This window comes from Notothenia coriiceps, unplaced genomic scaffold, assembly GCF_000735185.1.
Source record: "Notothenia coriiceps isolate Sejong01 unplaced genomic scaffold, NC01 NC01_scaffold00008049, whole genome shotgun sequence".
Taxonomy (NCBI): domain Eukaryota; kingdom Metazoa; phylum Chordata; class Actinopteri; order Perciformes; family Nototheniidae; genus Notothenia; species Notothenia coriiceps.
This window is the reverse complement of record NW_011340750.1, coordinates 134,921-150,675: the sequence shown is the minus strand read 5'-3', so window position 1 is coordinate 150,675 and position 15,755 is coordinate 134,921. Positions and strand designations below refer to the sequence as shown.

The 15,755-nt window shown below is 39.6% G+C and overlaps 1 protein-coding gene across 1 annotated transcript in view; it reads right to left on the bottom strand.

Moving 5' to 3' along the window:
• LOC104944421 (protein unc-13 homolog B-like) overlaps window positions 1-15,755 on the bottom strand; it is a 37,071-nt gene that overhangs the window by 7,133 nt on the left and 14,183 nt on the right. The window contains exons 4-8 of the mRNA XM_010769948.1: window positions 3,397-3,520; window positions 1,986-2,030; window positions 1,395-1,466; window positions 955-1,102; window positions 722-778 (exon numbers count right to left, since the gene is read on the bottom strand). Coding sequence (XP_010768250.1) covers window positions 722-778; window positions 955-1,102; window positions 1,395-1,466; window positions 1,986-2,030; window positions 3,397-3,520 — 446 coding nt within the window. The remainder of the gene's footprint in view (window positions 1-721; window positions 779-954; window positions 1,103-1,394; window positions 1,467-1,985; window positions 2,031-3,396; window positions 3,521-15,755) is intronic.

Here is a 15,755-nt window from a genome sequence, read left to right as displayed (position 1 = left end):
GCACAGAGGAAACCAAATTCATGTCCTCTGATTTATACTGTATCTTTGTTACATTTTGCAGTCTGAAAAATATCTGTGTAAGCACATATACCGAAATATGCCCATGGACTGTGGGCCACCTCACAGGCGTAGAACGAGTTATCCCACATTGTTNGGCTGTGTCTTTAGTTGTAAGCCCAGTGGCGATCTGTTCATCTGTCATACTGATCATACAGTCAATAACTTTGTTGTTATTAGCATCTGGTTAGCTAGCAGCTAGCTAACCAGATGCTAATAACAACAAAGTTATTGACTGTATGATCAGTATGACAGATGAACAGATCGCCACTGGGCTTACAACTAAAGACACAGCCACGCAAAAACTGCGGCATGTGTACGGCTCCTTATGGGTACTGCAATTTGTGAAGTCCCGGCGTGACGTACTGGTGCTCCCCTGCCATGCTACACTCCTGTCAGACGAGACATATACCACGTGATGACACGTTAGGCTCGTGTTGTGTTCAAGGACCCTGACCTTGGCCAGGAAAAACAGGCACTCGCCTGTTTAATTTTTTTGCGGTTTAGATTTCTTGAATATTTTTCTTTTTTGCGTGTGTTTATAAATTACCTCGAGGGCCGTACCAAATGGTCTCGCGGGCCGTATACGGCCCGGAGGCCGGAGGTTCCCCACCCCTGCTATAGAGCCTTTATTTCAGACTGATGCAGAGAGCGGTGGACTTACCCCTATCAGGTCGGATCTTCTCATTTCCAGTGATCCTGATGCCCATCCCATCATGCACTGTGAGGACAGGAGAGAGCAGAAATGTTAAGGACACTCTTTACCAACCCCAAATCCTGTAGACTGTACATGCAGTGTGTATGTGTATGTGTATGTGTGTGTGTGTGTGTGTGTGTGTGTGTGTGTGTGTGTGTGTGTGTGTGCGTGTGTGCGTGCGTGCGTGTGTGTGTGGTTACCTTGGGAGTGCTGTGTGGTGACAAAGGTCTTGATGAGAGCGTCGGTGCTCTGGGAGTAGAGGGAGAGGGCGTAACGCAGTGAAGCTAGTTCAGGACTTTTCTCCACAAACGCCTTCTTCAGCCCGTTTCCTCCTGCGTGGAAGTATTGCTGTAAAAGAAGAGACAAGAAGCATGAAGGAGAGAAAGTAAACATTTAAGGTTGAAAGACTGATAATACACTTTGTGGGGGGTTTTCCCTTTCCTGTAGTGTGTAATATAGGTTTTTGTGCATGTAAGAAAAAGTCTTTATGGAGTTTCTCTCTAACTTTTAACTATGTCATGCATGTTTAGAAATGCCAAATAATTGTACAAATGTCTCGAAATTGCACAGTCTAAATGCTGCTGATTTTTGTTTGTGTTTTTACATGAATTTACATGTGAATGTGCAGGTCTCCACTTACCTTGATGGTCTCCAGCCCTGCGTCCATGATTATACACTGTTTGGGCGTCAAGGTTTTGGCTTCACCCCCTCCCTGCAGGAACCAGAGTTCACAGACTGACATTAGAAACACTTTCCTTAAAGGTGGGGTAGGTAAGTTTGAGAAACCGGCACGAGATACACTTTTTGTTATATTCCCTGGAATGCTCTTAACATCCCGATAGCAATGAATATCTTAAGTGCTTTGACAAAAAATCCATAAAATGTTTTAATCTGTGGAAGCCGTAGTACTGTAAAAAGCACGACCAATCATTTTAGCCGGGCCGGCTAAAATAACTGGATGGCCTACCTGCCTGTCAGCCTTCCACCTGTGCACAAACTTATCTCGTGCCCTCATTGGTCATGTTCGAGTTCGTGTCTGTTGGAGGAGGGGCGCTGTAAGGAAGTGGCAGATTTTTTCCGGCTGTGTATTTTCAAATTCTAGCGCACTCGAGCTGGTTTCTCCAAAATTACCTACCCCACCTTTAAGGGCAACACTCAAATAAATAAATACAATTTAATCCTTCTTATGTTTCTTCAGAAGTGGCGATTCTTTTTTTACTGCATGTGTTACCTTGAGACTGGACAGTCCTTTAGCTGCTGTGAGGAGCTGGGCACCCTGCAGAGAGAACAAAGAAGGTAAATCAAGATCACCTTGTGACTGCTTCCAATCATTCATACTTCATTATTTGTCACATTTCTCTCTACAGAAGAAAAACTGCTCGGATTCAACACGATCAACGTGTTCACAGAAGAAATCAAACTGGAGAATTTGCTGCCATCCGCCACTGGGTGTCAGCACAGCTCAACATAATCACAATTGATATCTGCAGATTGACTTAACCCTCTTGCTTAGTGCTCTGACGATCCCATTGATGACAGTCAAATGCTTTTTGCTATATGTGAGTGCAGGTAGCTGACAATGAATGCCTGAGCTTTGCTTTGAGGAGACACAATACACTTGATAAAATAATTAATAATATAAATATATTGATGTCTTAGGAGTAAACCATGTGTTGATGCAAGACCATGTGAATGCAGGTGTTGCTATAGTTACACAGGAAAACATGCATAAAATAAATTCACACTGAAATCCCTCCCACACCCTTACTTCTAGCCGTCAAAATGTGTGTATTTTTTGCTTGCTTTTTGAACATTAAAGCATGTAAAGATGTCACAGTAGAGGCACACAATACAAATATTAATCAGGGAAAGAGCATAATAGGGCCCCTTTAATACTTCTGCCCGAATTACAGCAAATTCAGTATATGGTTATTCCTATATATTATATATGATCTAAAACAGTCTGAAATCCACCTTGCAGGAACCCTGTTTTTGGTAAATCTGTGCTTTATAAAGAGTTTGGCAGCTGGTTTTCAGAAACTGTAATTAGAATATTTATTTTCAATACAGCCCCAGTCTGCTGCTCCATTACCACAGGAGCAAAAACATAACAACAAAGGAAATCAATGCAGCAAAACAACCTCATTTACTAAAAGGGTTGGCCACAATAAGCTAGTCTATGTGATTTGTAAAGAATGGGCAAGTACACCCCAAATATTGTCTTTGAAAAACTCCCTCTCTGCCCTCTAAATAAAACAATTAGTATGTGAAGCTGGAATCGTGATGACTGTCAATACATTTGACAGAAGAAAATAAATGAGGCATATTGATTACTCTTCATAAAACAGTTTTTTCCATTATCTTGTGTTAATGTTCTTTTTGTTCTAGCTTTGTAAGGGCCAGATTTGAGATTTTTGCAGCAGAGGACAGGTTTTGACGAGTAAGAAAAATGTGCAGAATTAAAAAGATGACACCTCTAATTCTGCTTTTATTGATTCTGATCTGTCTTCCTTTCTTTAACCTGCCTTTAGTGAGTCTGCTATAAGAGTGCAGTACTCTTGTTTATGGTGAGAGTGAGTTTAGTTAATGGTTTGGGTAAGGCGGAATGTAGTTGTGCCGGTTGAGGTTAAGGCTGTTCTTACCAGACTGTCGTTGCTCTGCGGCAGGACGATGGTCTTCTCCAGGCTGCTCAGGACGATCTTCCACAGGTCCTTCAGGATCCTCTTCAACACTGTCTTCTCACAGACGTCAGCAAAGATACTGAGACTGGACACAAACAAACATAGCATGTGAGCTACAACTGCAGTCTTCATGAAGTACGAGATCAAGTCTGAAATGTATCTTGATTCACAATAACTCCATTTCCAGCATAGACGAGGACAAATATTAGGACAAAGATACAAGGAGAGAAACATTCAAACACATCTCAAGAGCACTATGAGCACTCCTCTCAACCACTTTGTTTACGCCAGGTTGGTGCAGCAACGTGTTGTCTGAGTTGTTATCAGAGATATTAACACTATATCGTCAGAATACCAGTCGTTTTTTCTCATAACAAAACGCAAAGGAAACGGGGACACTAAAATGTGACGCACACCACTGGGACAGGAGTTCTTGCAGGGGATTATAAAGTTAGCCAACTGTCACTGGAAAGTTACCTAAAATTTACGTTTTAATTGGCTTACTGTATTTTAACAATGTTTTCGCATGATTCCTTAACATATTATTGCAGATCTGCTTTAAGCTAGCTAGCTAACGTAGCTTACCTAGTAATTTCAAATATACTGACAAACACTTACAATTATTAAACAGACTAACTCTGCCAACAGTTACATTGACAGTGAGAACAATAATATCTATAATTATCTTAACCCATTTTTAGACACAAAACGCTTAAGTTTTACCATTAAGTGTGTAAGGTGCACAAAGCAACACATGACGTTCAAAACATAATAAGATACACATATCAACCCTGTATTAACAATTTATGACAAATAGAGACGCGTACGTTTAAAAAGAGCCTCAGTAGATTATGAACGTTTGCAACCATTTCCTATTTTCGACAATAATATAAAAACCTTCACCAAGGTTGTTTCCATAAGTGATGAATAAAAAAGCAAACTGTTAATGCCCCGTGATACGAAGCTGCTTTCCTTTTTTTCTTTTCTTTGCCCATGACTACGGCTGAGAGTGCTATATACGTAAATGCCTTCACCTTAGTTTATAAAATCTAACATGTTGGTGTATCCTTGGGCAAAATAGTTAACCAAGTGGCTCCTGATGGCTGACTGTGTGAATGGGTATGATTGGGCGAATGATGGCTTCTATATTTAAAGAGCCTGTGACACGAACCCAACAACTGTTGTGCAATGAAATAGTGGGCTACTAGTAATCTCGAACCGTCAGTTTAAAAAAGAAAAAGCGATACCGTTCCGATAAATATCAATAATTTCGAACATCGCGGGAAAATTCCTTCGACTCATTTTGAGGTTTTGGGGGAAGCCGGAAGTGACGTCAATGCGGGAACGCTTCACTGTGCGGCGAGAGAGCCAAACACGGACAAAGTGTGTTGTCATGCGTAGAAATGGTGAATTACTGAGTTTAGGCACGTTAATAACGTTTTAATGAAGTTGACTACAGTATATTCATATTTGTCAGTGCTTTCATGTCAATTCGACGAACATAAACATAAATGATCGTGGTGAAGATGATGATTAAATTAGGATTAAAAATCGGTAGTGAGAGCTGCTGAATTTCCTCCCGTCGGATGTGATATAAAAACAAATCGATAATTTTTGTAAACTCAAGTGGATGAAACTACATTTATTAGTGCTTTCATGTCAATTCGGCGAACATGTGATACATTAAATGATCGTGAGGATGATGATTTAAAAATCTTTTGTTTGAGCCGGTCTGCATTTCCTGATGAGAAAACAAACCTTAGCTTTTTGTAGTTGCAGTCAGTGGTGTAGTGGGCGTTGGACGCGGGGGTACGCCGTACCCCCACTTATTTGAAGCATGATTTCTTTTTTTAATAGTCTAATACATTTAAAATCATTGCCAGCGTTATCAGTTGCAAGTGTGTGTTTGTTGTAATAATGACGAAAACATAATAGGCAGATTTCACAGTAATTATAATAAAAACGTAGCTCAAGCATTTATGCAACTTGATTTGAAGCGTGTGTGTGTGAGGGTCAGAACTGTGTGTGTAGGGTGACCAGGTGTCCCGCACTGTGCGGGACTGCACACACAGCATTTTTATTATTTGTCCCGCGTTCCACACATTGAGACTATGTCCCGCATTTGAGTGATAGTCGCGCAGAAAGGCCGGATCGGTTCGCTGACAGCCGGCACCGCCCTTTATTATTATATTGTCTAAACGGCATCATGTAAGTTGCGCTGACAGGCGACACAGAGGTCCCCAAGCCCCCCCCCCGTTGACAGTTCACGAGCGCGTCCATAGTGTCTCCCGTCCACCCAGTACCCCGTCCACCCAGTAAAACATCCCCACTACACCACTGGTTGTAGTAGTACACCAACATGGATTAAACGTGTGTTTTAGAACCCTGCGAGTGCAGGTTGCGGACATGGGTCTGCGTTAGGTTTAACCCTGCGAGTGCAGGTTGCGGACATGGGTCTGCGTCATGTTAACCCTGCAGTGCAGGTTGCGGCCAGTGGGTCCGCATGTCTAACCCCGCAGCTCGGAAGCGATTCCGGCGCTTATCAAGTCCCCATGTTAATCTCTCATTAAATCCATAGATCTCCGCAGCCAGCCGCAAGGTAAGAATTGCCCACAGCTCAGTACTTCATACTTCACTTCTTTTGGGGGTTCATCAGAGCGGTTCTTTCCCTCCTGAATGATCATCCTGCAAACCCGGGGCCTAATCGCCAAAACATCATTACAGTTACTTGTTGTTATACGTCAATCACTATTCCCGCATGTCATGGGTCCCGATAATAAACATGTATTTCATACATCACGTCTCTCCTGATTGAAGTAAAAAAGTAAAAGGAACTGTCCCAATTACAGTTACCTTTAAGCTAAGAGTCAGACTTAGATCAGGTGATCTGGCAGGGAATCACATGTCCTGCTCAGGTTTATTTCAGCATCTGACTGCATTGGAAGCAAAGATAATCCAGGGCTGAAATACATTGCTGGCACTTCTTCCTTTGTGGTGCCATTGTAATGATTGGATTGTGTTGTGAGCCCTGTTGGTCCAACAAATGTTTTTTGGACAAGGAAAGCTGACTTTAAGTACAGATTTGCCAATTTGTTTGGCCATTCTACCAGCCAATTAGACCCTCCAGAAAAATGCGATTCTGCGATCGCAGAATTTACCGCATAATCAGCAAAATGGCGCAGATTTTTAACAGGCCGCATATTTATCAAAAGGCTGCATAATCCCCGCATTTTTCCACACAAAGTTGAAAAAAAAAGATTTTTGCCTGCGTTTTTCTGGAGGGTCTAGCCAATGTTACAGTGTGATCTACTTGTCTTGGTGGGTTTGGAATGGTTTGATTCAGACTCATGTTAATGCCAGAACATACAAAGGAATTAGGTAACATCTTAAGGCCAATTAAGTAAAGTGCTGATTAATGCTTAAAGAGGTCCTATTGTGCTTTTTTTTGGCGCCTGAAAAGCCTCCATTGGACTCCGTTGTTTACTTCTGTAACAGTGAAATCACAATGTAACACTTGCGCTTCTATTGGCTAGCACTCCAACACATTGTACGTGATTGGCTAAGGGGCGGGACATCCCTAAGCGGTTGACCAATCTCAACACAGCCGGACAGTTAACCAATCAGAGCAGACTGGGCTCTAAAACTATCTAACATTTCGATGCATTGCAATAATTTATGCAATCAAATAGGTAAAACACATTTTAAAATAAGTTTTGTAGGCTAAAATCATGTCTGATTAAGCAGAATAACACATGTTCAGTACTTTATTTCACACTATGCTTTCACGCAAGTTCTTTGGAACTGTAATACAAGGGAACCTCCCATTTTTTTTTTTTTACATGAAACATTTACATTATATTCACATTTATTGTTAAAGTGCTAGCACGGTATAATAGTTATAAGTTACTGTCATCCAGGTAGCTTTTTATAATTAATTTATATACGGTCCACATACAGCTTTAAGTGGTTGCAGTTTTCAGTTTGAAGGATAAAATGGCCTTGAGGACTTGGTACCAGACGTTCCATAAACCAGTGATATACAACCTGGCGCTCATTATTACGCTGTACCTCAAGTATGCACCACATGCTACAAAGCCAAGTGGCTAGATGTTGCCAGATAAGACATCCCAAAGTGTCTTTGTAGAAACTGTGCCATCGATAACTGTTCTACTGTGTTATTAGATAGAGGACATTGGGCAAAGTGCCACAACATATAATGGGACTAAAAGAGGGCAATGACTTTGAAGTGACAGTGTTTTAGTATCTCTCAATCTAATTGAGAAATGTTGATTGAAGTGAAAGCCTGGACACGCCCCCTTCTTGGTCTGTTTCCAAAAATGTAAAGTACGCAGCTGTCCTTATGTAAACTGCAAGTGTTGAGCATAGTCAAACAGTTTTATAGGCTTATGGAGGTGAGTGGGACAAGGGAGTTTTGCCTGTGAGATTAATTCAGTTACTGGGTAAAAAAACTCCAATATGAGACAGGAGGACAAATCGAGATCAGTGTGAGTACATTGAAGACATAATAATAAGATCTGGTCAACCCGAGAACTGGTGCTAACTGTTTTGTATTTAGGATTCTTACCACTTTATTGGTCACATGCTAGCTGTTGTCCAAATTAGCCTCTATGTTTTTGTCTTTTGGGTGAGTTTTCATCATGGATGGTTTATACGAAGTGAATTAGCAACAAACAAATTGGTTTGTGAACTACAGTTTTGACAATATTTTCTTTCATGAACCTAAAAATACCCTTTGCAAATATTAAAGAAAACATGGACAACACAAAAACAAACCAATACCATCCCCTCTAGAGGAGCAAGTGAAGATGAGGAGCACTCAACTGAGACTACACCCAATATAACAACTGGCACTATACTGTATGTACTTTGAATTTGCACCAGCACACAGACGTTTTATATTTTTTATCATATTAACTATTATTCCCATCTGTTTATATGGTTACAGCCCAACCTAATTAAATTGTTGTTATTTTAATCTATACCGTTACTAAAATAATTATTCACATTATCCCTGTATGTACTCTTACCTATCCTGTGTTACCTTGCTGTTGCTGCTACAAAACCTGAATTTCCCTACGGTTATTAGTAAAGTCTTATCTTACCTTATCTAGTGTTTGCTCTTGTAAAACCCATTTTATGGTTCATACAGTAAAAATACCATGCTTAGGTATAGATCATTTTAAACACCAATTACAAATTCTAAGTTCATGTGTCATTATTTCAGAATTATTCAAGATTTTAAGAGGGACCAAAAAGTGAATGACTAAGCAGTTATAGTTTAAGAACACAAGCGTGTGCAAGAACGAACGAACGAGCGCACACGCACACCTCATTAGAATCACAGACTAAAATTAGAAGTGTCTAATTACTAACGGGTAACACTATGTGTCTATCCGACTTTCTTATCTCTCTCTACCACATAACTGTACCTTCTTTGTCGCAGCTGTGGCTTCAGTCTTTCCAGAAAGACAGAAAGAAAAAACGAGAGAAGTCACACAATACACACAAACCATAGCATTACAGACACAGGGTTGGTCATACTGTAGATATGCAGATGGAGTATGCTGGGTTTTATGATATTGTGGATTGGGTACGGTGAATGGGTGTTTCAATAAAAGCTTGATGTTTATTGCCTCTGGTTTATTGGCATCCTACAAAACAAAGGGGGGAAACTGACATCACCTGTGCAAGTCTTATGTTTCACTGCTGCACACTGACTTCATCCCAAACAGGATTTGTTGGACGATAGTGAACTGATACAATGAATTATCAGTTACTTAGCTAATTAAGATGGATGGTTCATGGCCAAAGATCATTTACGAGGCTTTCGGTAAAATATATATTACCAACAAACACACTCAAGATAAGCAGCTGCAACACGAGCATCATTTCTCATATAGTGTTTATGCGTGCTACTTTGTGTGTAGATGGAAGAACCAAAATAATATGGTGCCAGATGACAGCATCACTTTCCAAATGTTGGAAATAATTAATAACTTATTTAATTTTATGACGATTCACTGCAATGCTGTGAAAAGTGAATACAACTTACCCTATTTTATTGCAGACTAACCGACATTCCAATGTATCCCTTAGCTTTTTACAAATTCAGGATTGACTCATGTTTTTTATTAATAATAGGGCAATATATTGAAATACTAACTTAAGACACTTGAATAAATGAATGAAATAATTCAAATAGAGAGATTCCATTTACATTTATTTTGTGGTCAAAAAAGGGCTCTTGGCTCGGGTTTAACAAGATTGATTCAAGTGACTGCTTTAATATTGTACTACCTGCAGTCTCAATAATGTACAGCAGTCTGACTGTAAGACAGGGGTGAGTATTGAACCATGGTAACAGGGTAATCTATAGGAGTAGTTTGAGAGGTGAATCATCTGGAACATCTCTAAGGAGGAAAAATGAAGATGATTGTGACAGACAAACCTTGTTCACCTCCTCCTTTGACTAATAATAATAAGAAAAAGAAACATCAGTCAAGATATGTTGAGGGAAATGATAAGTGTCAAATTTAAATGTCACAACCCACAAACAAAATGAGTAAGCTGAGAAAGAAAGGTTCTTCCTGGAAAATTGAATCAACGGGTGCTGCTTCATCCAGTGACCTAATCAAGTTTTTGGTATATATGAACGATACTTTGAATTGAATTCTGGGAAAAGTATGAGTCGACAGTGGCAGCAAATGGATTGGAATTATTGACAGGATGAGGTCGACCACTTTGTACTCATACAGGCCCAAAGTAAATTCAAAAGCACATTTAAAAAATCCTTCCTTTTCCACGTTTGACAGTATTTTTTATTAAAGGGGACCTATCATGCAAAATGCACTTTTTAATGTATTTTATACATAAATATGTGTCCCCGGTGTGTCAGGGAACTCACAAAGTGTCAGAAAACCAACCCTCTGTCTTTTCCTCCGTACCCACATCTCTAAAAACGTGGATACAACAGAGCTGATCCAGATTTGTGTCCGATATGACGTCATATCGGCAATGCAGACCCACAGCACTATCAGAAAGTTGCTATCAGAAACAATGTCCGACTGTTTTGGAGGTAATATGGTCGGTGCATGTTTACATTAGCATGGCTAACACTCAGAGCTAACCTGTACTGCACAGAGCATGTGTGTGAAGAAGCGGGACATAAAAAGGAACTCACCTTGTGTTATAACCAGCAAGAGAGGAAGCCTTTGAGCTCCATACTGTTTCAGAAATAATCCTTGATAATCCATGATATGGCGTTCATCACGGCAGAATCTACGGTAGAACCTTCTAGAGGGATACTGAGGCATGGCTAGAATGGGTTGATCTGTTTGATATTTTGAGGCAAAACACTTCATAGACACTGTTTTTTTTTATATATTAATGTATATATACTGAGAACCTATGTATTGTCCTAAAATAGCATGATATGTCCACTTTAACTAACTTATCCTAACAATACACTACAAGCGTACAATCTGCAATACAGAGTTTGATTGGAGTCTTTCAACATTATGCATGTTAAAAAACCCTGTCAGAAGAGGGTGTGTTCACGCTTATATAACCTCTTTACTCCTGTAACCCTGTGATTATTAGTCTCTGCGCAGTGGGCAGTATCGTAGCCATGAGGTTTATCCAGGCGCCGATTTATTCTGGTTTGAAAAACTTTACCCAATACCGCCCAAGACGACTTGAAATTAGTCGGTGATGGCATTTTTGACAGTCCTGAGGAGACTGGATAAAGTGTTAAAGTATTAATAGATTTTTCATATGAAACGCTCTGCTGTTGTAAGAGATGCCGTCCCATCATTTACTGGATTCAGATAATATCATTGTCCAAACTCTCCACTATGTCAATATGATTTAATGAATTTCGTGGGAACTAGGATCTTTCTAACAAACTATTAAGTCTTTTCACACTGATATTCTTCACTTCTTGTTCTAAAAACCTAAAGATCACCTGTTTTAAACTTAGTTCCTATTTCGTCTACATTAACATCACATGGTAGATCCTTCGATTTGGTTACATTGTGTTGATTTGATACCCTAAACTAATCTGTATCCTTTCCCACTTTACTGATGCAACTTCTGTACAATTACCCTTGGTATAAATAAAGTTGAATCATATCTTATTTGAAAACATTTTGCAGGAGTCTATATTCTGACACTATATTTTTGAAAGGTTATGTAACACATAAGTTTAGTAAAAAAACTATTTTTGGGATGCTAAAATAAATATACAAGGGCTACTCTGAGAACAGACTTAATGTTTAACCTTCTTTTGGTAAGTGGTGTTTAGTCTTAATCAGCCCAGAGCATACTGTGTGCGAAGAAGCCAGGCAATAAAAGGAACTCACCTTGTGGTCATAACTGGCAAGGAGAAAGGCCTTTGCGCCTCCATACGTTTCAGAAATAATCCTTGATAATCCATGATATGGCGTTTTATCACGGCAGAATCTGCCGGTAGAATCTCCCGCATGAGCAGGCATAAGCTCCGCCCCTCTTTTTGTTATCTTTTTTTTTTTTTAAAGCTTTATACCCAAAATCAGCACTTTTGAAACAGGAAGTGAAATAGAGGGATATGAGGCATGGCTAGAATGGGGGATCTGTTTGGTATTTTGAGCAAAACACTTCATAGACATTTCTTTTATATATTTGTATATATCTGAGACCTATGCTATTGCCTAGAAATAGCATGATAGGTGACCTTTAATATTCAGTTCATGCAAGGAGATCATTAAGCCTTAGTCCAAGTGGGTAGGACATCAAACATCAATAGAAATAATTTAATATGTGAAAAACATGAGGAAGATACTTATAGGACCCTTTATTAGGCTGCTACTGGTTATTCCCTAAGTGAGGCTGATTATCTGCGTTTGGAGCACCCACCTGTTTGCTTTTAACGTCCTCCTTGGGGCGAAAGAAAAACAGAAAATGAAAAGAAAATGTTTGATATAAAGCCAACACCGTCATGCTCTCTCTTTGTCAGACACAAACTGTTTGTATAGAACTAGCTTTTAATGGTGTGGTACATTTAGGTGAATATTTGAGTTAAAATGCTTATACTGTTACAGGAGAATAAGACCAGATTTGAATAGATTCAAGAAAAGGAATAGATATTAGAAAAGCTGAAGCCTAACTAGACACCAACCTGTTTCTCTTTGTCTTTCTTTTCAGCCTGCAAGGACACACATTTGTGAGTGAGCGACGATGCCAGTATCTCCAATATAAACATAGCACTCACATTCATTCACACACTTACATTATAGCAGACACAGTCTTTATGGCACTTTGATTAAGTTCACCGTTCCCCTTTGTTCCCTCCTGACATTGACTCAGATATTAATAAAGCCTATTGTCGCTTCCCTGTGAGACTCCTTTAGGTCTAGTGTGGCTGATCTTCAGGTTTTATATACAGTTTGATATCACACTGAGGGGTGATAGCTCAAACAAGCTTTGATACTTGTTTTTCACAGCGTTATGTTTAAACGTCATACGGGATAGAGATAGTGTACTGATAAACCATTAAAATACTAATCATTAACACCAGGCATGGTGGGAGCCGACACCCTGGGGGTTTCTTCGAGGAATTACTCGACAGGCGCTCTATAATAGTGCAAAGCACCATCAGGGAGAAACCTGCTGAACATTACACACACACACACACACACACACACACACACACACACACACACACACACACACACACACACACACACACACACACACACAGCCATCTCTAAATGCTTAGGATTCAGATTCAGATTAGGAAGATGTGCAAACAAAGAAAAAATAACCAATTGTCAATCAAATAAAAAGAAACCGTCTCAGCTTTCATCAATGGCTGATGGCTCACCTTTTCCTTATCAAGCTTTAGGACAACAGAGAGAGGAATAAAAACAAAGACATTAAGAAAGAAACACAGAAAACAACAAATAGAAGGCGTGGGGAGGACAATAACTTGTGGTGTATGATGACGGGAACCAAAATGTGAAACAAGAACACACAGAGAACACACGGCAAAGTCAATGAAAGGTCTTATGAACTATATGTGAGGAATTCAGCCAGCTCTGAGAGGACAGCTGGCCGAAGAGGAAGGAACGGTTAGTTATGGATATCTATTTTGAGGGAAGCAAACCTTCTCCTGCTCCTCCTCACTGTCATCATAGCCTGAGGACTCGTCCTACAGGAGGACAGATGGTAGACAACTTACTGTAGATACAAACTATAACATTGAGGTGCAGTAAAAAAGCCCAAATACCGTTACAACCTACAGATCAATTTAATTTTGTGATCTCTATATCCAATGGCCGCAACACTACTCATGGTAGTCAGAAAGTACAAATATTTCCACTTTCTGGTTTAAACGGCAAGTTTGTATCCTGAACATATCAGACATGGACTCAGCAACCTCTATAACCCACAAAACCACTCCAAAATTGTACAAATCGGCCAAGCCATTTTTTTATATTCGCCACACAGGCTTTAATGCCATCAATGCTAATAAACCCAACTTCTATGAGCTGGGGACCTGTACTATACATTTCTAACATAAAATTATGGGGTACTCAACATGGGTTTACTAAGCTGGCAACTAGACTATAAAGGAAGTGACAAAACAAAGCTGCAAAATGTGACACAGATCGGATGATTCAATCTGTTTCATCTAATAACCATTTGGGGTCAAATCAGGTAGCCTTGGGTACATTTGACTATAAACTCATTAAACATTAGCTTCTCATCTACTTCATACTGACGCTTGGAGTTTAGTGTCATAAATAAAAACAAAACATACACAGCTAAGTCTAGTTCACAAATACAGCACAACACACAAAACACTAAGTCCCAGCTGCACAAAGGCCTGATTTGAAGCGTGTTCATAAATATCACATCGCTACCTATTGGGTCTGAGCAACCAACCTTATTCTCCTTCTCTTTGTTGTCAACCTAAAGGCAGACAAGATAAGTCAGGAGAGAGGACGGGGCAGATAGGACAGGACAAACAGGACAGTATTAGCAGTGCCTTTTTCCACCTTAGCTAAACCCAATTTACCACTTAAACTAGGTAACACACAAAACTGCCCATTGTAAAGACAAAATGTTCTTACTTTCTAAAAATGTCTTCAGTGTCTAGATTTGGTCTTATCAAAGTCAAAAGACGAAGTGCTAGTGATAAAGCACACGTAGTACTCCATTGTCTTATTAGCACAATAGCAACACCCCCCCTTGAAGGGTTTGTCAAGCCATGATATAAAGATTCACCCTTATTATGACTCATCTGTACTCTAAAAGGAATACAAAACACTACGGAGATGAAATAAAAAAACCTGAATCATGGGGTGCAATGGGGTTCTACTTAAAATGATTAAGAAGCTTGAGCTTTCCTTTCTATAAACAGCTCCTTTATGATGGAAATATTACATTAAAAAAGCTCCAAGGTCCAACACATACATTTTTGAACTGTATGAGGAAAGAGTCCACCAAGGAGCATGACAGGTTTTAAAATGGTCTCTGGTCCAATGAAGTTTGCCATAAAACATTGATGAAAAAGGATATAATTTCACATCATAAATCAATATAAAAAGGGCAATCAAAGCACTGCATTTAGGCCTTTTTATACACAAATCATATGTATACGTATGTATGTCAGAGAACAAGTATCCTCTCATGCAAAGGAAACCATAACAAAGAAGCAGCACATTTATGCGGCCCATAACACTATGTGTATCTTCACAAACATCCCAATGTTAATGTCTGTTAAGATAAGTAACTTTAAACTTGAACACTTTTCACCCTCTGCCCCAAGTCAGACTCCCTCTTATTCTCTGACCCCCCCACAGTCAGCTGAAAAACCAAGAAGCCATTTAGTGGCTACTAAATACAACACTTTTATACACTATCAAACGTAATTGTCTGCAGCCCACTGTCTGGTCTATTAAGCACTCATTAGGAGGGAGGCTATGTTAGCGCACAGCAGTAAATGTGTTAGGAGCCTGTGCTGCCTGAGGCTTTATTTAGGACATTTGGGCATCAGGGGTGTGGAGAGATTTATCAGCTGTGCACAGAGAGAAGCTGCTGGGGTAATAATAGGCAAAAAATAATGAAAACATGTATTTAAACGTTTTTTCTCTCCAGGTTAGGTTGTTATAGTAACTAATCCCTAAGCACAAACCTAAGATCCTAAGCTAAGCTAACCAAAGCTTGAATCTAAGGTTGAATCAATCACATAATTCAACCACAAATGTCATACAGTCACAAAGGAGTAGATAAGCTGAGTTTTTAATGTTAATCGCTTT